Raw genomic sequence first — 23,633 nt, 5'->3', positions numbered from 1 at the left:
CAATGAATAGAGCACCAGCCCAGGAGTCAGGAGGACCTGAGTTCAAATGTGATCTCAGACCCTTGACACTTAACTTGCTGGGTGACCTTGGGCAAGTCACTTAGTCCCAATTGCCTTGCCTTCCTCCCTTCCCCCCAAAAAGAGAAAAGAAAAGTTAGATATGATAGACCTCTGGAGAAAATTGAATGGTGATAGAAAGGAATATACATTTTTCTCAATGGTACATAGTACTTACACAAAAACTGACCATGTATTAGGGTATAAAAACCTTATAACCAAATGCAGAAAGGCAGAAATATTAAAAGTATCTTTTTCAGATCATAATGCAATAAAAATTACATTCAATAAAGGACCATGGAAAGAGAGATTAATAATTAATTAGAAATTAAATAATCTAATTCTAAAGAATGAGTGGACCAAAGAACAAATAGAAACAGTCAACAATTTTATTAAAGAGAAAGACAACAATGAGACAACATACCAAAATTTGTGGAATGCAGTCAAAGCAGTACTTATGGGAAATTTTTTATCTCTAAACTCTTACATCAATAAAATAGAGAAAGAACAGATCAATAAATTGGGCATAAAATTAAAAAAACAAAAAGAAAAAGAATAAATTTTAAATCCCCAATTAAACATCAAATTGGAAATCCTGAAAGTCAAAGAAGATATTAATAAATTTGTAAGTAAGAAAAACATTGAACTAATAAATAAACTAAGATGTGGTTTTATAAAAAAAAAAACAATAAAATAGATAAATCCTTGGTTAATTTAATTTAAAAAAAAAAGAAAGAGGAAAGCCAAATTATCAGTATCAAAAATGAAAAGGGTGTATTCAATTATGAAGATGGAATGAAAATAATTATTAGGAGCCATTTTGTCCAATTATATTCCTAAAACTTGACAATCTAAGCAAAATGGATGAATATTTATAAAAATATAAATTATAGTTTAACAGAAGGGAAATACAATATTTAAATGACTCTATCTTTGAAAAAGAAATTGAACAAGACATCAATGAATTCCCTAAGAAAAAATCCCCAAGGTCAGATGGATTCACATGTAAATTCTACCAAACATTTAAAGAATAATTAATTCTAACACTATGCATAGTATTTGGGGAAATAAGTGAAGAAGGAATCTTGCCAAATTCCTTTTATGACACAAATATGGTGCTGATATCTAAACCAGAAAGAGTGAAAACAGAGAAAGAAAACTAGACCAATGTCCCTAATGAATATTGATGCAGAAAAAGCTTTCAACAAAGTATAATGCCCATTCTTATTAGAAATACCAGCAAGCAAAGTAATAAATAGAGCTTTCCTTAAAATGATTAAAAAAAAATCTATCTGAAAAACCATCAGCATGCATTATGTGTAATGGGGCTAAGCCAGAAGCCTTCCCATTAAGATCAGGGGTGAAGCAAGGATGTGCATTATCACAACTTTTATTCAATATAGTACTAGAAATGTTAGCTATAGCAATAAGAGAAGAAAAAGAAATTGAAGCAATGAGAGTAGGTAATGAGGAAAGAAAACTATCACTCTTTGCAAATGTTATGATGATATACTTAGAGAATCAACTAAAAAAATTACTTGAAATAGTTGAAAGGGGGGTGGCCAGGTAGCACAGCGAGTAAGAGCACTGGCTCCAGTGTCAGGATGACCTGGGGATCAAATCCGGGCTCAGATACACCCAGAAATAACTGGCCATGTAACCTTGAGCAAGTTACTTAACCCTGATTGCTTAAAAAATAATAATAATAAATAAATAGTTGAAAGGAAGAATTTATGACCAAACAAGAGATAGAGGACATTATAAGATGTAAAATGGATTATTTTGATTATATTAAATTTAAAAGGTTTTGCACAGTCAAAACCAGTACAACCAAGATTAGAATGAAAGCAAAAAACTAGGAAACAATTTTCATAGCAAGTGTTTCTGATAAAGGCCTCATTTCTCAAATATATAGAGAGCTGAGTCAAATCTCTAAGCATACAAGTCATTCCCCCATTGCTGGTTGGTGAAAGGGTATGAACAGACAGTTTTCAGATGAAGAAATCCAAGCTCTTTATAGTTATATTAAAAAATGCTCTAAATAAAAATGTAAATTAAATGCAAATTAAAACAACTCTGAGGTACTACCTTATACCTATCAGACTGTCTAACATGACAGAAAAGGAAAATGACAAATGTTGGAGGGGATATGGTAAAATTGGGACACTAATGCACTGTTGGTAGAATTTTGAACTGATTCAGCCACTCTGGAGAAAAAATTTTGGAACTATTCCTAAAAGGTGGTAAAACTATGCATTTTCTTTGATCCACCAATACCGCTACTAGGTCTATATCCAAAAGAGATTTTTTTTAATGGGGAGCACCTATTTGTACAAAAATATTTGTAGCAGCTGTTTTTGTGGTGGCAAAGAATTAGAAATTGAGGGGATATTTGGGAAATTGCTGAACAGTATGATGAACAAATGGCTGAACAGCCAGACTTGGCTGCCTGTTGTGCTGTAAGAAATGATGAACAGGCTGATTTCAGAAAAATCTGGAAAGACTTACATGAACTGATGCAAAGTGCAGTGAGCAGAACTGAGAGAACATTGTATACAATAACAGCAATACTGTATAATGATCAACTGTGAATGACTTAGCTATTCTCAGCAACTCAATGATCCAAGACAATTCCAAAGGATTCACAATGAAAAATGCTATCCACCTCCAAAGAAAGAACTGATAAGAGTCTGAATGCAGATCGAAGCATACTGTTTTTCACTTTATGTTCATTTGTGTGTTTATGTTTATGTATATTTACTTTGACTCTGTGTCTTTCACAACATGACAATTATGGAAATACGTTTTGCATGAATGCACATGTAAAGCCTATGTCAAATTCCTTACCATCTCAGGGGGGGTGGAGTTGAGGGAAGGAAGGAGAAAATTTGGAACTCAAATTTTTCTTTAAATGAATGTTAAAAATTGTCTTTACATGTAATTGGAAAAAAAATGTTATTTAAAAGCAACAACAAAAAATATAGAAATACCCTCCCTTTCAGGTAGTTCTGAAATGAAAGCCTATTAGTGACAAAGAAACAAAGTATTAGTGGTCTTAGCTTTTACCATTTCACTATTATTTTATGCTAAATTAAGTTTATCTTCAGAGTTGATTTTCCATTTCTTCCTTTTGAAGATCTCAGAATAAAGCTAATCTATTGTAACCCTTCACTGCTTTAGCATCTCATTGAATCTCTCACATAGTCTGAGGTCACCCTGGTTCTGAGCAGACACTAGTAATTGCTTCATCTCATAGTGGCAAGGGCTGAGCCACTTCTGCTGCTTCCTGACTGAATTCTCTGGGGCTCCTGGTATGCAATGTCAGACCTTTCAGGCTAAATATTACTTTTACCACTGAAGACACCAGTAATGACATAGCCAAGAAGGTTCCTAATAGCTGAACCCCCTGCTACTGCTGTGGTGGTAGTCATTTGGGCCATCAGACTTGGATGTCTGAGTGCAAGAGGAGAAGTATCACTGTAGATAGTGGGCTGCTGGTACTGTACAGCTCTCACCCAGGGTCCCTGGCTGACTGGGAGGCTTCCTTGGGGCATCTCAGCTCTTAGTGATAGTGATTCCAAGTGGAAAAGTGAGAATGGAGAGGCTGCAGCAATTGGACCAATTCTCAAATCTACCAACACTGTACAGCTACTTCTCATAACTACCACCTTCTTAATTCAGGACCTTATCACCTCCAGCCTAGAATGACTAATACAACAGCCTCTTTATTGTTTTTCCTGCCTCAATTCTCTCCCCACTCCAATCCATCCTTCCCACTGCTGCCAAAGTCACTTTCCCTAAGTATAGATCTGACCATGTGACTTCCCTATTCAATCAACTCCACTGAGTCCCTGTCTTCCTCAGTTTAACCTTTAAAGCACTTCACAAACTTAGTTTCAACCCATCTTCCCAACATTATCAGATATCACTACCCCGCCTGTACTCTGAAGTCCAGCCAAATTGACTTTCTTTCTGTTCCTCACATACCATTCTGCCACATATTGCTGTATCTTTGCATTGGCTCTCTTCTAAGCCTGAAGGAGGCTTATCCCCTCATCTCTTTATCTTTATCTCATAAGATCTCTCCCATCCTATAAGATGTTCAAGTACAACCTTCTACATAACATCTTTCCTGATCTTCCCAATTACTAGTTTCCTTCCTCTCAAACTACCTTTTGTTTAACTACTTTGTGTTTATTTACTTTATATTTATTCTGTAAATACTTTTATATGTACTTGTTGTCGTCTCTATTAGAAAGTAAGCCCCTTGAAAGAAGGTCTATTTCATTTTTTATATTTGTATCCCTAGCACTTAGAACCTGGCACACAGTTGATGCTTAGTTAGTGTGTCTTGGTTGATTGATGGTTGATTTTCATCTTTTGCCATCTTTGACAATCTTACAGATGTGAGGTCAAATTTCTGAGTCATTATAATTTGGATTTCTCTTCCTATAAGTAACCTAGAGCATTCTTTTTGGGATCTTTTTCAGGAGGTGATTGGTGGATTCTTTCAACCTCTATTTTGCCCTCTGGTTCTAAAACATCAGGGCAGTTTTCCTTGAGAATTTCTTGGAGGATGATTTCTAGGTTCTTTCCCTGATCATGGCTTTCAGGTAGTCCAACGATTTTTAAATTATCTCTCCTGGATCTATTTTCCAGGTCAGTGGATTTTCCAATGAGATATTTCACATTGCCTTCTATTCTTTCATTTGTTTGGATCTGTTTAACAGCATCTTGATTTCTCATAAAGTCACTAGCTTCCATTTGCTCCAATCTAATTCTGAAGGAATGATTCTCTTCAGTAAGCTTTTGGGATTCTTTTTCCATCTGGCAAATTCAGCTTTTTAAGGTATTCTTCTCCTTATTGCCTTTTTGAGCCTCTTTTGCCATTTGAGTCAGTCTGTTTTTTAAGGTGTGATTTTCCTCAGTCAGGCTGTTGACTCTCATTTCATAATTTTCTTGCATCATTCTCATTTCTCTTCCCAATTTTTTCTCCACTTCTCTTATCTGCTTCTTAAAGTCCTCTATGGCCTGTAACCAGCTCTATTTTCCTTTGAAGCTTTTGGTGCAGGAGTTCTGACTTCACTGTCTTCCTCCTGTTCCATGCTTTGCTCCTTTTTGTCCCCAAAATAGGAGTCTAATGTTGAATTCCTCTGTTTGCTTTGCTTCCTTTGCCTGGTCATGTTGCCACTCAATTACTTGACCCCTGGGCTTTTTTTTTTTTTGCCACAGTAGGACTCTGCCACCAGACAGGGGAGCTTCATTCCAAACACTGGAGTTTTCTCAGCTGCTGGAGGTATTAGTTGGGTGCCCTCTCTGAAGCCTCCACAAGCTCTGGAAAGCTGGTCACACACCCCAGGACCTCCACCCTAGACCGCAATCCAGGTCCAAGAAGGTTAAAGTAAGAGCGATTACCCCTCAGACTGGTGCTTGGTCCGCCTACAGTCTGCAGGCCGGGAGCTGAAGCTGCCACCTGGCCGCAGCTGTTTCTTCCTCCAGGGGATAAAGGCCAATGCACTCCCAACTACTGGATCCCAAAGTCCACACTGTACTGACCTCTCACTTTGTCCTTAGTATCTACATGTTGATAATTCTGGAAACCGCCACAGCTGCTGGTGCTCTAGAGTCCCTCCAGCCGGTGTTTGGTCAGGCCCACCCTGGGGCTGGCTCATGCAGGGCCGGGTCTGCTCCCAGAGTGCTTCGCTGGCTGCTTGCTGCTGACGGGCCGGGCTGTCCTCAGCAGGAGGTTAGCTTCTCTGTGTCATTTTGTGGGTTCTGTAGCTTCAAAGTTTGTTCAGAGTCCCCTTTTACATGAATTGGAGGAGGTGAGAGCTGGAGCCTCATGGAAATCCTGTTTCTACTCCGCCATCTTGACTCTGCCCCTGGAGCATTCTTTCATATGGTTGTAGATAGCTTGCATTTCTTTGTTTGAAAACTGTTTATTCATATCCTTGGATCACTTATCTATTGAAGAATAGTTCTTGTTCTTACCTCACACTTGTATCTTCCATCTCTAAGAGGATATTGGGTTTTGACGTGGGCATGGGCATTGATATTGATTTAACACTGGGGTTGAAAATGAGAAAAGTGCTACAGATGTAGATACAGCTAAGGGAGAGAATGGGAGTGAGGATGAAAATAAGAGTGGGGAATAGGAAGAGGGGTAGGTATGTGGTTAGAGATGAAACTAGAGAAGGAATTAGGGATAGAATTGTGAATGGGGAAAAGGGGAAAAAGGGGTTAGGGTTGTAGTTAGAAATTTAGGATGAGGACAAAAATGGGGTAGAAATGAGATAAAAGAAATATTTAGGGGAAAGAATGATAAGATAAAGAGTAACGGAAAAGGGGTAGGCATTGGAAGGGAATGAGAGTGGGAAGAAGGTTTGGAATGAGAAGGGGGTAAGAATGGAGAGGGAGAAGGGGCGGCCAGGTGGCTCAGCGAGTAAGAGCACCGGCCCCAGTGTCGGGATGACCTGGGGATTGAATCCGAGCTCAGATACTTAGCACCACACCCAGAAATAACTGGCCGTGTAACCTTGAGCAAGTTACTTAACCCCAATTGCTTAAAAAAAAAAAAGAATGGAGATGGAGACAGGAAAATGGAGATGGGAATGGAGATAGAAATTGGAAGAAAGGGATTAAGAAGTAGTAGAGATAGAGTTAAAGTTAGAAATGAAGATGGGAAAAGGACTCAAGGTGAAAATAGTGGTAGGATTAAGGATGGGAATTAGGTTGTGTATTAGGAGAATGGATTGGGGAATTTAACAAGGATGGGGTTGAATACTTGGATGTGGATGTGATTGAATATTCAGTTTGGGATAGGAAAGGTACAAAGGCTGGGGTTGGAAAAGAGTAGATAGATAGATAGATAGATAGATAGATAGATAGATAGATAGATAGATATGAATGCTATTGGAGATGGAGATGAAGTTAGAGGTAAGGATAGGAATAAGATAAGGATGGCAATGAAATTGGGTCTGTGAGGGGGGAAAGGACAGAAAAAAAATTGAGGATTAGGAATTTGATATGAGAACAATGATCTCTGTCAGTGACTTTTTAAAAGATTGTAGAAAACCAGCCCTGGAGTCAGGAGGACCTGAGTTCAAATCTGACCTCATACGCTTAACACTTACTAGCCATGTGACCTTGGGCAAGCCACTTAACTCCAAATGCCCTGCCTTCCCCCTCAAAAAAAATAAATAAAAATTGTGGAGAAAGAGGGGTACTGTACTACAAAATTGGAGAAAGGCAAAGAGCTTTCTTTTTTTATAAATTTATTTATTTTTAGTTTTCAACAATCATTTACACAAGATTTTGAGTTACAAATTTCTCACTGTCTTTCCCTTACCCCCCCACCCCAAGATATCAAGTCTACTGAATACCCTTTCCCCTAATCTGTTCTCTCTTATGTCCTCCCCCATTCCCCCCAACTTTTTAGTAGGGCAAGATGGGTTTCTATACCCCAGTTGCATTTAAAAAACAATTTTTTAACATTTGTTTTTAAAATTTTGATTTCCATATTCTTTCCCTTCTTCCCTCCTTACCTACCCCCCACTGGGAAGACAAGCAATTCAATATAGATTGTATGTGTGTAGTTATGCAAAACATTTCCATAGCAGTTATATTGTGAAAGACTGGGTTTATTTCCCTCCATCCTATCCTGCCCCCCACTTATTCTATTTTCTCCTTTGACCTTGTACCTTTTCAAAAGTGTTTTTTTTTCTAACTACCTTCTCCCCCAATCTGCCCTCCCTTCTATCATCCCCCCTCTTATCCCCTTCCCCCCGACTTTCCTATAGGGTAAGATACCCAATTGAGTGTGCCTGATTTTCTAAAAAGAGGGGAGCATAGAGTTTGCAGCTAACTTAACTTTGATTACTGGCAAAATTCTAGAATTAAAGTGATGGTTAGTGAATATAGAAAAAGAATCAATGATCAAAAAGACTCATTGTGGTTTAGGATCATTACAGGATTATAAATCATAGACAGCTAGGTAGTTCATTGGATTGAGAGCTGGATCTGAGTCAGAAAGACCTAAGTTCAAATCATCCTGTCTCAGACACTTACTAGCTGTGTGATGATGGGCAAATCACTTGACCACTCAGTTTCTCGTCAGTTTCCCCATCTGTAAAATGGAGATAATAATATCACTTACCTCCTAAGGTGATTGTGAGGATAAAATGAGATAGCATTTGTAAAGTGCTTTGCAAAGCCCTAAAGAAAAAAATGGTAGCAATTATTATTATCTAGAGCTAGATAGCAATCTAAGAAATAATTAAAGTCATCAAGAATAAGTCTTGCAAAGTTCTTGAACTATTGATTCCTTTTGATCCCACAGTGCCATTACTGGGTGTTTGAACCAAAAAAAAATCAAAGACAGAAGAAAAGGTCTCATATATGCCAAAATATTCATAGTAGCATCTTTTGTGATATCAAAAAAACTAAAAATAAAGTGGATACCTAATATACTGGGGAATTACTAAACAAATTGTGGTATCTCAATTCATGGTATATTATTACGCTGTAAGAAACTATGAATATGACTGCCTACAATGCCAGAGGACTGATAATGATCCATGCTACCTGCCTTCAGAAGGAGAAGTGTTGAACTCAGAGTCCAAATTGAGACCTATTTTGGGGGGGATATGGTCAATGTAGAAATTTGCTTTGCTTGACTACACTTGTTTGTAAGAGGAGTGTGTAAAAGCTGGCTTGAAGCTTAACATAAAAAAAAAAAAACTAAGATCTCAGCAACTGGTCCCATCACTTCCTGGCAAATAAAGAGAGAAGAAATGGAAGCAGTGTCAGATTTTCTATTATTAGATTCAAAGATCACTATAGACAGTGACTGCAGCCATGAATTAAAAGATACTTGCTCCTTGGAAGGAAAGCTATGGCAAATCTGGAGAACATACTAAAAACCAGAGATATCACTTTGCTGACAAAGGTCTGTATATTCCAAGTTATGGTTTTTCCAATAGTAATGTATGTCTCTAAGAATTGGATTATAAGGAAAGCTGAGCACTACTGAATTAACACTTTCAAATTGTGGTGGTTGAGAAGACTTTTGAGAGTCCCTTAAATAGTGAGAAGATCAAATCAATCAATACTTAAAGAAATTAATTCAGGCCATTCACTTGAAGATCAATACTGAAGCTAAAGCTTAAGTACTTTGGTCACATGATGGGATTCGTTGGAAAATACCCTGATATTGGGAAAGATTGAAGGCAAAAGGAAAAGGGGAAGACAGAGGATGAGATGGATAAAGAATGCCATGGAAACAATGAACATGAACTTGGACAGACTTTGAGATATAATGGAGGATAGAAGGGCCTGGTGTGCTATGTTCCATGGAGTCATGAAGAGTCAGGAGTGGCCTAACAGCTGAACAACAATAAAACTCATTTGTAATGCTGGTTTTGTTTTTCTTTCTTTCTCACTTGGGGTGGAGGATGTGGGAGGGAAAGGAGGATTTTCAATGATTAAAAAATTTTTTTTAAAACTCACAGAAGAGAACAGAAGGCAAAATGAAACACAGACAAAGACAGCTTTGAAAATTCCATGTTGAATTTATTATTTACTTAAAAGGAAAAGCAAAATGTACACCAGAAAGATTCACAGCTTCATTTATAATCCTCTTTTTATGTTCTACTTTGTATATCAAAATGCTCTTTTTATTTGTTGTTCATTCAGTTCAGAATTTGAAACATTAAAAAGAAAAAAAAAGAAACTGAATATGAGGAATTCAGAAAAACATGGGAAGAATTGTATGAACTGATTTGAAGTGAAACAAACAGAACCAGTAGAAAAATAAACACAAATTGCCACAATAATGTAAATGAAAAGAATGACTAAAAGCTGAAAGCTATATATAATTGTAATGACCCATCCTGACCCCATACAACAAAGAGAAAAATGAACATCCCTCCTTTCCTTGGAGGGGAGAACCAAGAATGTGAAATGTTGTAAATTATGGTAGACATGGTTGCTTTGTAAACTGACTTAATTGCTTTTCTTTATCCTGTGATGCTCTTCACAAACCACTCTTCATCTGCCATTTTGGTGAATTTGCACTGGAATTCTACCCTGCCTGCCTCACCTTTGTCTCCTAAATGCCCTGACTTCCTTCAAGATTCAGCTCAAAGCCTACCTTTATGTTTTTCTAACAATATCAGCTTGAGTTCCCATTCCAATATATTCTCCTCAATGTCAAGCACGAGTGATTAATGTCCCAGCATAATTTGCCATTAATATCTCCTTAGTATCATCAATAGCAGGGATTAGCACTCCATTATTCAATGTAGCCCATTGTTACCTTCTTGATATCAATGATAACCACTTAATGTTGATTTGCTTTTATAAAGAGATATTTGCTGAGCAGATATAATAAAAACACAAGTACAACAAATTCAAGGTACACTCTACACTGTACCACCTGGGCCTCTGGCGAGAGAGTTCAAATTTAAAATGGCTTCCACAAACATTGAATTCATTAAGTTCACATCCAAACGCTGCATAATCAAATGGATGGAGTCCCTCACTCACTTGCAGGATACAACTTCTCAGGAACTGATCCACTGGAAAGCTGAGTAAAACAAATCATTCAAAGTGACATGTTCACTCCTGGTTGACTAAGCTCAGTGGACACCAAAGTCTGGTATGGACTACAATTCCTGGACCTCTAGTAGTTCTTCAGACCCTTTCATTCTCACTTGGTCGTAGCTTAACATTCCATCTTCTACACTTTTTCAGCTAAGAGTAGAAAATAATGAAACACAAGACAGGAAAACAATATCAATATGTGTTCAAAACCACATAGTAGCCCAGGTAGAGAGATAAAAACATGAGGCTTCTCAGAGTAGGAGTGAATATTGGGTCTGAGAATGGGAAGAGCAAAGAGTAGAGGATTTGGTTTGTATTAGAAAGGAGGTAGAGATGGAAAGGACTCAATCTTGATTTGTTCTTCCAAAGGAGAGAGTTGTGTGGCAGAAGAGACTAGAGTAAGAGAGCAATTTGAAATCAGTAAGAAGGAAATTATAAAGTATCTGTAGGACTTTGGATTTGTGAAGAAAGTGGTTAGATAGAGAGAGGAGAAATTTGGAAAAACTTGAGGAAAAATTGAAGGAAATCAACTCAAGCAGAAGGAAGGGTAAGGGGAAAGTTCAATCTGAAGGAGGAAAAGAATTTAGGACAAGAAATATTAGATGAGGGAGAGGAGGAGGAGGAGGAAGAGGAGAAGGAGGAAAACTCAAGAAAAGGTAGTTGGTAAGGCAAGGCAAGAAAAGGCAAGTTAGGGGTGGCTAGGTGGCACAGTGAATAGAGCACCGGCTCTGGAGTCAGGAAGACCTGAGTTCAAATCTGGCCTAAGACACTTAATACAAAACTAGCTGTGTGACCTTGGGCAAGTCATTTAACCCCAATTGTCCTACCTTCCCCCTCCAAAAAAAAAAAAAAGCAAAAAGGCAAGTTAAATTTTGGTAAGATGGAGTTAAGAATTTAGTGAGAAAAGGAAAAGGAAGTTGAGTTTGACTGTTAAATTATTAAGAGGTGGTAAAAGGGTACAGGGATGTAAAGGGGTAATATATATATATATATATATATATGAAATATACACACATACATATGTGTGTATATATGTATGTAATGTGCGTGCGTGCATGTGTGTGTGTGTGTATGTGTGTGTACATCACCAGTAAGAATTGAGAGCAGGGAGAATTTTGTAATGACTTGTACCAAATGTTCTCCATTTGTATTTCTGCCATGGTCAGCTGACTACTGATTATTTTACTAATTATGAAAAGTACAGGCTCATTTCCTGCTTAGGAAAAAAAGCTGAAATGGCTTGAGAAATATCTTTCCACACTCCAGGTTTTCAAGGACAATGAAGTATTCCTAAAATCAAAAACAATAACAACAATAAAAGGTTTGGGGATATGAAAACCAAGAAGAAAAAGTATCTCAAGAGTTAGAAGGTAACCTTGACTTTTACCAGGAAGTTGGAGAGTGGAAGAATGTGATACAGAGAAGGAAGAGAAGAAGAGGGACCACTGAACACTTGCAGCTAAGAAAAGAATTTGAAGACAATAGGGGTGAATTCCATTAAGGAAGAAGAAAGTTCTTGTCTTCCAAGGAATGGTGATATGGATCTTCACTTGCTGCCATGTTGGACATTATCCATTAAGGATCAAAGAAGAAAGAACAGAATGGGTCATTCTTTGCTGAAGGGAACTGAGGAAGCTATTTGTTAACTTGACATCAACAACAATGAAATCTGTTGCTTTTTTAGGGCATGTATCCAAGATAATAGAGAACTTCCCAGGATTTATAAAAATTAATGACTCCTACATACTTCGGGTGATTCACATGAACACAAATAATACTGCCAGAAAGAACTTGGAAGGCATTGCCAAAAATTATGCATACAGGGTCAAGAAATTGAAGATACTAGGAGCAATGGTAGTGTTTTTGTAATTGCTTCCCATTGAAAGCAAGGGGTGTAGAAAAGGTAGCCAGATTTGAGAGGGGAACAGTTTATTAAACAGATAGTATATGAGAAAATGATTTGGATTTCTGGACCACAGTTTAAAATAGGAGAGAAAGGCCCCTGGCCAGGGATGGAGTACAGCTAGCAAAGGTTTATAAGGATGTGTTTTCCTGGTGTCTTGAAAAATCTAATAAAAACTTTTTTTTAAAGCTTTTACAGGGATATTTACTTACTATATCGCAAGAACAGAAGTATAAACATTTCCCCCCAACACCTCAGAGGGCATACTCCTACACCATCTTGATCTCTGGATAGAGTAGGTTCAAACTTAGCTCAACTTGAACTAAGTAGCCATGGGTCTGACCAAATCCATGTCCAAATGAGGAATGAGTGGTTATCTCAGCTATCCCTGGCCTGAGTCCTAAAGGTAATTTCTGAAAGTCACTTCTCAGGATATTGATACTTAACTGGCTATACAACCCAGAACACTAGGATGCTACTCTCCTTTCACCTAAATGACATCAATTATCTCTTAATTTCCAAATCTGATGTGTTCTGGTGATTTTAATCCTTCACTGAAAATGACATCAGATTTGGAAATTAAGAGATAACTAGCAGTTGTGGAAAGAGGAATTTCATTTGAAAAATGAGACTGAAAGCCAGATTGCAAAGAGTTGAGATATGAGAGAAGTGAATATAGACACCGTTTTTTAAGGGTTTAGCCTAGTTTTATAAAGCAGTAATCCTCAAAACCATCTGATACTGGTTAAGAGATAGAGTAGTAGATCAGTGGAACAGATTGGGTAAACAATGCACAGTAGGTAATGTCCATAGTAATATAGTGTTTGATAAATGCAAATATCTAAGCTTTAGGACAAGAATTCACTATTTGACAAAAATTGCTGGGAACTGAGAAGCTGTTGGGCAGAAACTAGATAGAGACTAACATCTCACACTGTATACTAAGATAAGATCAAAATAGGTACGTGATTTAGACATAAAGGGTGATACCATAGACAAAGTAGGAGAGCAAGGAATAGTTTACCTGTCAGAACTATGAATAAGGGAAGAATTTATGACCAAACAAGAGATAGAGAACATTACAAGATATAAAATGTATAATTTCAATTACATTAATTTAAAATTTTTTTGCACAAACAAAACTGATGCAATCAAGATTAGAAGGAAAGCAGAAAGCTGGGAAACAAATATTTTTATAGCAATTTTTTTTATAAATCTTTATCTCTGGTAAAGGTCTCATTTCTCAAATATATAGAGAACTGAGCCAAATTTATAAGAATATAAGTCATTCCCCAATTGATAAATGGTTAAGGGATATGAACAGGCAGTTTTCAGATGAAGAAATCAAAGCTATCTACAGTCATACAAAAAAATGCTCTAAATCAAACACAAATTAAGACAACTCTGAGGTACCACCTCATACCTATTAGATTGGCTAATATGACAGAAAAAGAATATGAGAAATGTTGGAGGCACTGTGGGAAAATTGGGGCACTAATGTATTGTTGGTGGAGTTGTGAACTGATCTAACCATTCTGAAGAGCAATTTGAAACTATGTCCAAAGGGAACTATTGATACCCTTTTTCCCAGTGACCACTACTAGTTCTGTATCCCAAAGAAATTTTTTTAAAGGGAAAAGACACACATACATATATACACACATGTGCACACACACATATTAGTATTTATAGCAACTCTTTTTTGTGGTGGCTAATGGGATGCCCATTAGTTGGGGAATGACTGAACAAGTTGTGGCAAATGATTGTAATGGAATATTACTGGGTTATAAGAAATGATAAGCAAGCTGATTTCAGGAAAACCTGGAAAGGCTTATATGAATTGATGCTGAGTGAAGTGAGCAGAACCAGGAGAACATTGCACACAGTAGTAGCAATACTGTATGATGATCTGTGAATGACTAGCTCTTCTCAACCATACAATGATCCAAGATAATTCCAAAGGATTCATGATAAAAAAATGCTATCCACCTTTAGAAAAAGAACTAATGGAGTCTAAATACATATTGAAGCATACTATTTTTTGCTTTTTGTATTTTTTCATGTTTTTTTGGGGGGGGTCTGTATCTTCTTTCACATGACTCATATGGCAATATATTCTCCATGTCTGAACATGTATAACATATCAAATTGCTTATTCTTTCAGGGAGGGAGAAGAAAAATTAATGTTGAAAATTGTCTTTATATGTGACTGGAGAAAAAATAGAATATTAAGAAAAAAATGATGAGCAGGCTGTTTTCAGAAAAACCTGGAAAGACTTACATGAATTGGTGCAAAGTGAAGTGAGCAAAACCAGAAGAACATTGCACACAGTAACAGCAATATTGTACTATCATCCACTGTGAATGACTTACCTATTCTCAGCAATACAATGATCAAGACAATTCCAAAGGACTCAAGATAAAAAATGCTATCTACCTCCAGAGAAAAAAAACTGATGGAATCTGAATGCTGATCAAAGTATAATAACACGTTATTTTTTGTGTCTTTTTTGGTCTGTTTTCTTTTTTAATATGTTTAATATAGAAGTATGTTTTGCATGATTGCATATGTATAACCTATATCAAATTGCTCAATGTCTCAGAGAGAGGGAGAGAGGGAAAGAATTTAGAATTAAAAATTTCTTTAAAATGAATGTTAAAATTTGCTTTTATGTGCAATTGGAAAAAATAAAATATTTTTTAAAAGTCGTTTAGTGATTTTTGAAGCAAGTTTCTCTGATAAAGATCTCATTCCTCAAACATATAGAGAACTGAGTCAAATTTATAAAAATAAGAGCCATTTACAATTGATAAATGATCAAAATATGTGACCAGTTTTCAGATGAAGTAATCAAAGCCTATCTATAGCCATATGAAAAAATACTTGTTGGAGAAATACAAATCAAAACAATTCTGAGATACTACCTCATACCTATCAGACTTGCTAATAGGACAGAAAAGGTAAATGACAAATGTTAGAGGGGATGTGGGAAAAATGAGACATTAATGCATTGTTGGTGGAGTCATGACCTAATTCAACTATTCTGCAAAGCAATTTGGAATTATGCCCAAAGGGCTCTAAAACCATGCATACCCTTTGAGCTAGGTCTGTATCCCAAAAGAGAAAAAAACAAAAAGGAAAAGAACATATCAGTACAAAAGAGTATTTGTAGCAGGGGGCAGAGAATTAGAAATTGAGGGGATGCCCATCAATTGGGGACCGGCTGAACAGGTTGTTATGTAATAGTATACTATTGTACTATAAGAAATGATGAGCAGGATTCTCACAAAAAACCTGGAAAGATTTGCATGGGCTGATGCAAAGCGAAATGTACTGTGTACAAAGTAACATATATTGTAAGATGATCAGCTGTGAATGATTTATCAGAAATAAAACGATTTAAGACAGCTCTGATGGACTTATGATGAAAAATACTATCCATCCTCAGATAAAGAACTGATGGTATCTAAATACATATTGAAGCACACTTTTTAAACTTTATTTTTCTTGAGGTTTTTTTTTGTCTATGTTTTCTTTCACAAAGTGATTATTATGGAAATGTTTTGCATGACTACACTATAACCTTTATGGAATTGCTTGCCTTCTCAATGGAGGAGGGGGAAGAGAAGAAGGGAGAGAATTTGGAACTCAAAGTTTTAAAAATGAATGTTAAAAATTGTTTTTACATGTAACTGGGGGAAAATAAAATACTAAATTAAAAATAAACAAATAAAAAAGTTTAGTCGTTAAAAGGAGGCAAGAGATAATACAATAGCTTGAGGAGGTGGTAGAATCCTGGGAAAAAATTTTTTAAGGATGGGGGAGACTTGGGCCTGTTTGTAGGTAAGAAATGTGCCAATAGATAGGGAGAGATTGGAAATTAGAGAGTAGGGGCGGCTAGGTGACACAGTGAATAGAGCACCAGCCCTGGAGTCAGGAGGACCTGAGTTCAAATCCAGCCTCAGACACTTGACACACTTACTAGCTGTGTGGCCTTGGGCAAATCACTTAACTCCAATTGCCCTTCCCTCTCCCTTCCAAAAAGCAAAAAAAAAAAAAAAATTGGAGAGTGCAAACTGCTGGAAAAGATGGGAGGGCATGGAATGGAAACAGTACAAGTAAAGGTGCTGACCTTTGTGAAAAGAACCCCCTTTTCATCAGAGGTCAGTGCAAAAGAGAATGGGGGATAATATTAAGTAATGAGATATAGGAGAGGGGAAAAGAACGATTTCAGAGCAAATGGCTTCACTTTTCTAAGTGTTAAATGAAGTTCTCTACTGAGGAGGGGAATGTAGCTTGAGGAGAGAAGAAAAGGTTCAGAATAGGAGTCATGAGAAGCACAATAATCAATCAAAGAAGAGCAAAAGGATTGTCTTGAAGTAAAGAGTACCTAATTGAGCTTAACTAACTTAAATTTGTAGTAGACACAGGCAACACAATTTGACTTCCTCCAGCGATTCAGCAACAGGTGAGTAAGATCAGGTAGAATGATGGGGTCAATTCAGGGCTGGGAGTTGGCAAGGCACAAATGATGATAGAATCAGAGGGCAAGAGATTCTAGCAGAGAGTACAAGGTATGTTCTGGCTTATTATAAGATCAGGATTGGGAAGGGGAAAAGTGAAGCCCAAGCAGAGGTGATGGCCTGGAAAAGCATTGAGAGATGGAGGAACTGGGAGACAAAGTAAGGATACAGAAAAGGTTTAAAAGTGAGGCACAAGGAGAGGTGGAAGGAGAGGAGGTGATAACCAGATAGAGGAATTTCAGAGTTCTTGATCATAAAAATGGAATCCTTGTTGGTGATGGTGAGTTCAATGGTATGACAGTTGAAGTAGAGTCTATGTGAATGTTATGAAACCCAAGGAGGTTGATGAACTTAGAGGTTAGGATATTTGATAGGGATATCAAAATGTATATCGAAGTCTCCAAATATAAGGGCAGAGGTTGGGATGGGAAGGAAAGCTGTGAATCAGGTATTGAATTTAGGAAAAGAGGATCACCTCAGGACTGATAGATAATGCCACCAAGATTTAGATAGGGTAATATATTTGGATAGGTTGAACCTCAAAAGAGAAGAAGTTTCTGAGTAATGGCAGCTGAAGGAAGGGCTAGAAGTGACAGTGGGGAACAAGGGATGTTCCCATTCCTCCTCTTGATGCAGTATTACAAGAAATATAAAAGTAGACGTAGTATCCAGTGACAAAGGAGATAGACCAGGGGTGGGGAACCTGCAGCCTCAAAGTCTTCTAAGTCTTTGGGTGTGGCCCTTTCACTGAGTTCAAGTTTTACAGAACAAATCCTTTTATTAAGGAGATTTGTTCTGTGGAGTTTGGATTCAAAGGGCCACACTTGGGGACCTAGAGAGTCTCAAGGCCACAGGTTCTTCACCCCTGAGATAGACAAAGATGCAGTATTTTCTGGGGATACAAGAGTGCCAGAAGATGGAAGGAATATAGGAGGAAAGGAAGGGAAGTTTGTATATGTTTGAACAAGGTTTCCAGAGTATACAATAGAAGAAGATAGAACCGAATGTGTACTTGGTATGGGCATGGGACTGAGAGAATGGGGAATGGTATCAGGGAAAAGGGGTGTAGTTCACTTAGGCTGGGTAACCTATATCACTAGATAAAGAGAACAAAAGGTGGAAGTTTGCCAGCCATCGGATAGGAATGAAGAACTAGGATTCCCACCTCCTCAAAAGCCCTATAAATTGCAGAAGAGAGAATGAGTTCATTTTCAAGTGCTAGGAAAGAAAAGAGATTGGATCCTGGTGTCAGAGGTCCTATTTGTAGTTGAGGTCAAGACAGCAAAATGTTTGGTGCCAGAGTCTATGGTCTTATGCTGGGTTCTAAAGGTAAGGGGCCTGGTGTTTAAGGTTCAAGTGCTGGGTTGGGTGCTAGAGATGAAAGGTATGGTCTCAAAGGCACTGATCCGGTGGAATAGATTAGACTATATGGAATAGAATAGTAGTAAATGACCACAATAACCTAGTGTTTGATAAACCCAAAGATCCAAGCTTTTGGGGCCAGAACTCACTATTTGACAAAAATTGTTGAGAAAACTGGAAAGTAGTTTGGCAGACACTAGAGACCAACATCTTATATCATATGCCAAGATAAGATCAAAATCAATACATATTTAAACATAAAGAGTGATATCATAAATACACTAGGGAAGCATGGAAAAATTTACCTGTCAGATCTATGGATAAGGGAAGAGTTTATTACTAAATAAGAGAAAGAGAAGGTCATGGGAAGTATAATGAATAATTTTGATTATATGAAATTAAAAAGCTTTTCACAAACAAAATAAATGTAGACAAAATTAGAAGGAGAACAAGAGACTGGTAAAGAATTTTTATGATATTTCTTTGATAAAGGCCTTATTTCTCAAATATATAGGTAACTGAGTAAAATTTATTTAGAAAATAAGCCATTTCCCAATTGATAGTGGGTCAAAGGATATGAATAAATAGTTTTCAGAAGGAGAAACCAAAGCTATCTATAGTCTTATGAAAAAAAATGCCCTAAATCACTATTGATTAGAGAAATGCAAATTAAAACAATTCTGAAGTAACACCTCACACCTATCAGATTGGCTAACATGTCAGAAAAGGAAAAGGACAAATGCTCAGGGGATATGGAAAAACAGAAATGCTAATGCACTGTTGGTGTGAACTGATTCAACCTTTCTGGAGATCAATTTTAGTCCTTAAGGACTATAAAACTGTGCATACCCTTTGACCCAGCAATACCACTACTAGGTCTGTATTCCATATAGATCAAAGAAAAGGGAGACAATATTTATAGCAGCTCTTTTTGTGGTGGCAAAGAATTGCACATTGAGGGGATGCCCATCAGTTGGAGAATGGCTAAACAAGTGGTCATATTTGATTGTGATGGAATACTATTTTGCTCTAAGAAATGACATAGGAGATGGGTTCAGAAAAATTTGGGAAGACTTATATGAACTGATACAAAGTAAAGTGAGCAGAACCAGAAGAACATTGTTCACAAAACCAGCAATATTATAACAATGATTAACTGTGGAAAAACTGAGTCACTCTGATCAAGACAATTATCCAAGACAATTTCAAAGGACCCATGATGAAAAATGCTATTCAACCTGATGCATTCTGAGTGCAAATTGAAGTATAATTTTTCACTTTCTTTATTTTTCTTGCTTTTTTTGGCAACATGGATAATATGGAAATATATTTTTGCATGATTTAACGTATATAATTGCTATATTGCTTGCCTCCTCACTGGATGGGAGGGGCTAAAAGGAGGAAGAAAATTTGGAACTCAAATTTTTAAAAAACCTGATCCTATGTTGATTCAACCCTACAATTACATGCTAGATGCTAGGTTCAAGATTGGTTAAACAGGCTATAGTGCCATGTGAATTTGTTTTTTTTTTTGTTAATTCAATTTTACTTTTAGTTTCAAATTCTTTCCCTCTCCTTTCCCCCTCCTCTACCCATTGAAAAGACAAGAAAAATAAAATCCATTAAAAAATATGTATAGATATACAGAACAAATTTCCATATTAGTCATGTTCCAAGAAAGAATAAGAGAAATAGAAGAAAATGTGCTTCAGTCTGCTTTCTAAAATCTATCAGTTCTCTATCTGAAGGTGGATAGCATGTTTTATCATGAGTCCTTTGGAACTACCGTGTTTCCCCGATAATAAGACACTGTCTTATTAAATTTTTTTTGGAAAGAAAAACACCAGAGGGCTTATTTTCAGGGGAGGGCTTATGTTGTCCTGCCTCAGCTCTCCTCCGCAGCACTGCTCTCGATGGCGCCAGCAAGCAAATCACTGGGGAAGAACAGGATGACGCGCTCACTGCTGCAGCTCTGATTGGATGCAGCTCGTGCGTTCCCAGGGGTGGGGAACGGTGCATACAGAGGGTACCGTAATGTAGCGTGTAGCGCAGGGGATCACCTTCACTACAGTAGCAATCTCAATAGGGCTTATTTTTGGGGGAGGGCTTATTTTAGAGGAATCTTACACAGTAAGGGGAGGGCTTATTTTCAGGATAGGTCTTATTATCGGGGAAACACGGTATGGTTAGTCATTATCTTGATCAGAGTTACTAAGTCTTTTAAAGTTGGTTATCTTTGTAATATTATTGTTACTACATAAATTGTTCTGGTTCTGCTCATTTTACTTCAAAACAGTTCATGCAAGTCTTCCCAGGTTTCTCTGAAACCACCCTTTCATCATTTCCTTCAGCACAATAGTATTCTATTCCATGTGAATTTGGAAGGCACTCTCTAGTGGAACACTGCAGGAATCTCTATTTGACCCTGTGCTGTTTGACCTATTTATCAAGGACTTTTAGGACTATCTGGCATAATGGACATTAAACCAGCTTCAGAGTACAGAAAATTCACATCAGGTTCCTATTCTGATACATTCAAGCAGGGAATGGCAATCACTTAACCTCTGGGCAAGTTAGTTAATGTCCACCAACCAACTCTATAAGACTAGAGAGCAGAGCTGCCTTGGTAAAGGAAGTTCCTCACTCAAAGCTTCCTATAACAATGAAATCACAGGTCTGGGTCCTTTCTCCTCCTCCCATCCCCAAATCAGTGTCTCAAATAAATGCATAGAGAGGATTCTCATCAAAATTACAGATGACACCAAACTGAGAGGGATAGTTGATACTATCCCTCTATACTGATACTATACAAGGGATCTTGACAGGCTCTCAGAACCTAATAGAATACATTAAGATGAAATTGAATAGAGATGAATGTAAAGTCTTACATTTGAATTTAAAAAATCAACTTCTCAAGTACAAGATGGGCAGCCATTGCCTACAATCTAATAAAATATTAGACAAGCAATTGGTCGGAAAAATATCTGAGGGTTTTAGTGGGCCATAAACTCAATAAGTCAAAAATATGATATGGTAATCAAAAAAACTAATTTGATCTTGGATTGTCTCAAAAGAAACATAGTAATATGGAGATCTCACAATCCTTAGCCCTGGTTGTACTATGTGTGAAGTATTGTATTTAGTTCTAGATATCATATTTTAGGAAGGGCATTGATAAACTAGAGAATTTCCATAGGAACACAACCAGAATGGTGAAGGTCTTCAAGTCAGAGCCATATAAGGGTCTGTTGAAGAAATTTAGATTGTTTGGCCTGAAGAAAGAAGAATCAGAGCAAAAATGATCTTTGTCTTGGAATACTTGAAACACTGACATGTAGAAAGGGAATTAGATTTGTTTTCTTTAGCCCCTTCAGGCAGAACTAGGGGCAATGAATTGTAGAAAAGAATTTAGACTTGATATAAGGAAATATTTCCTAGCTATGAGAGCTATCCAAAAGTGAAATGAGCTGCCGTGAGAGATAATGAGTTCTTCTCCACAGGTAGTCTTCAAGGAAAGGCTGGATGACCACTTTTCAAGTGTGTTGTAGTGAGAATGTATGTTTATAGGGATATAATTTTTTATTTTAGCTATATCCCAGAAATTTTGTCGGTTTACTCATTTTTTCTTTTGCATTATTGTTTGTATGATTTGTTCTTTGATCACTTATGTCAGAATTTCATTTTTAAGTATATATTTAGGTTGCATCTTTTGTCTGTGTTCCCCAAAGTGAATACTATTTAAATTTCATTATGTTCTGTAAAGGATGTGTTTAGTATTTCTTGTGTTTTTTTTTATATTTGCAATTTCTTTGCTCCCTAATAAATGGTCTATTTTTTAAAATGTCAGGGCACTAATATAATATGATATGACATAACATAAGTATATACCATCTAGTGATCCCATTCAGAATATGCCATCTTTTGTTAGTTCTAAATTCCCCAACACTTTGTTCAATTCTACATTTTCCCTTTTGTTTAGCTTTCTGTTAGATTTGTCCAACTCTAGGAGAAGAAGATTAATGTCTCCTACTATTATTGTGTTACTATATGTTTTTGAAATTCAGTTCATTTTTCCTTTATTAATTTAGTTGTTATGTCAAAAATGGGGATGGGAATTAGTATGGGGATGCAATTGCAGATAAGAATAAAGTTAAGAATGAAGGAACTCTGGAAGTATTGTGTAATTAGAAGAGCACTGAATAATGAGTTAGAAGGTTTAAATGCTGCTTCTTCTGCTTGCTACATATAAGACTTTGGGCAAGTTGAATAATCTCCCTGTGCCCTGGTTTCTTCACCTGTAAAATGAATGAGTTGCAGAAGATGACTTCTAAGATCCCTACCAGCTCTAGGTCTAAGATCCAGGACAGGCTTGAGATGGAGGATAGAAAGAAGGATGGGGATAGGGATGACAAATGGGGGTAGAGATCGGTATAAAGAGAGGGGACTGGGATGGAGATGGAGGATGAGGAAAGAGTTATGGAGATAGGTTTGGGGATGGGATTGAGGTTGGGCCTAGGGATAAAGATGAGAATGGAGATCTGAAGGAGATAGGGAGGAAAACATGAATGGAATGCCAATTATAATGGGCTCCCAATGAGTGAGAAACAGAGATGAAAGAAGAGTGGGTATTGGCCATAACTGGGAGGAACTGATGAAGAAAGAAGCATGATCTACTTGGGTGCCTCCCCAGATCAGAGACCCTCTTGAGAGTCATTGGTTACGGCTTCCATTTCTTCCTCTGCACTGTCCTTCCTCCAACTCCATGGCTCTTCCTAGAACATGACAGCCACTCAGCCTCAGGGTCAACCTGGGACACAGCCCCACTTAAGTGGGGGCACCTACTTTAGTACCCCAACTTACAGGGCCTCAGGCTCCGCCCCCAGACCACAAGCCCCGCCCCCTCTCTGCTCCCCATCCCCCATCCCTTCTCCCAGGCCCCGCAGTCACTTCCGCCGCTGCGCTGCTGGGGCAGATTAGGGTGAGGATGGCGGCGGAGAAGGAGGCGAGCCAGGAGAGCGCCTTGGGCGCGTACTCGCCGGTGGACTACATGAGCATCACGAGCTTCCCGCGGCTGCCGGAGGACGAACCGGCTCCTGCCGTCCCCTTACGCTGCCGCAAGGACGAGGATGCGTTCTTGGGGGACCCAGACACAGGTGAGGGAGGGCCCCGCGGAGCTCAGACTGAC

The 23,633-nt window shown here is 37.6% G+C and overlaps 2 protein-coding genes across 2 annotated transcripts in view; one reads left to right on the top strand and one right to left on the bottom strand.

Annotated features, from left to right (window-relative positions):
* The window catches only part of ACSS2 (acyl-CoA synthetase short chain family member 2), a 139,764-nt gene that overhangs the window by 85,093 nt on the left and 31,038 nt on the right, over positions 1–23,633 (bottom strand). The gene's annotated exons all lie outside the window — the stretch shown is intronic.
* GGT7 (gamma-glutamyltransferase 7) overlaps positions 23,396–23,633 on the top strand; it is a 40,176-nt gene continuing 39,938 nt past the window's right edge. The window contains exon 1 of the mRNA XM_069077536.1: positions 23,396–23,601. Within this exon, the coding sequence (XP_068933637.1) occupies positions 23,433–23,601 (169 nt within the window). The 5' untranslated portion in view covers positions 23,396–23,432. The remainder of the gene's footprint in view (positions 23,602–23,633) is intronic.

Source organism: Petaurus breviceps, unplaced genomic scaffold, assembly GCF_028583685.1.
Source record: "Petaurus breviceps papuanus isolate PSGF00001 unplaced genomic scaffold, PetGlider_PUasm1.0 90994, whole genome shotgun sequence".
Lineage (NCBI taxonomy): Eukaryota > Metazoa > Chordata > Mammalia > Diprotodontia > Petauridae > Petaurus > Petaurus breviceps.
Note: the sequence above shows the minus strand (reverse complement) of the source record. Positions and strands in the feature narration are given on the sequence as shown.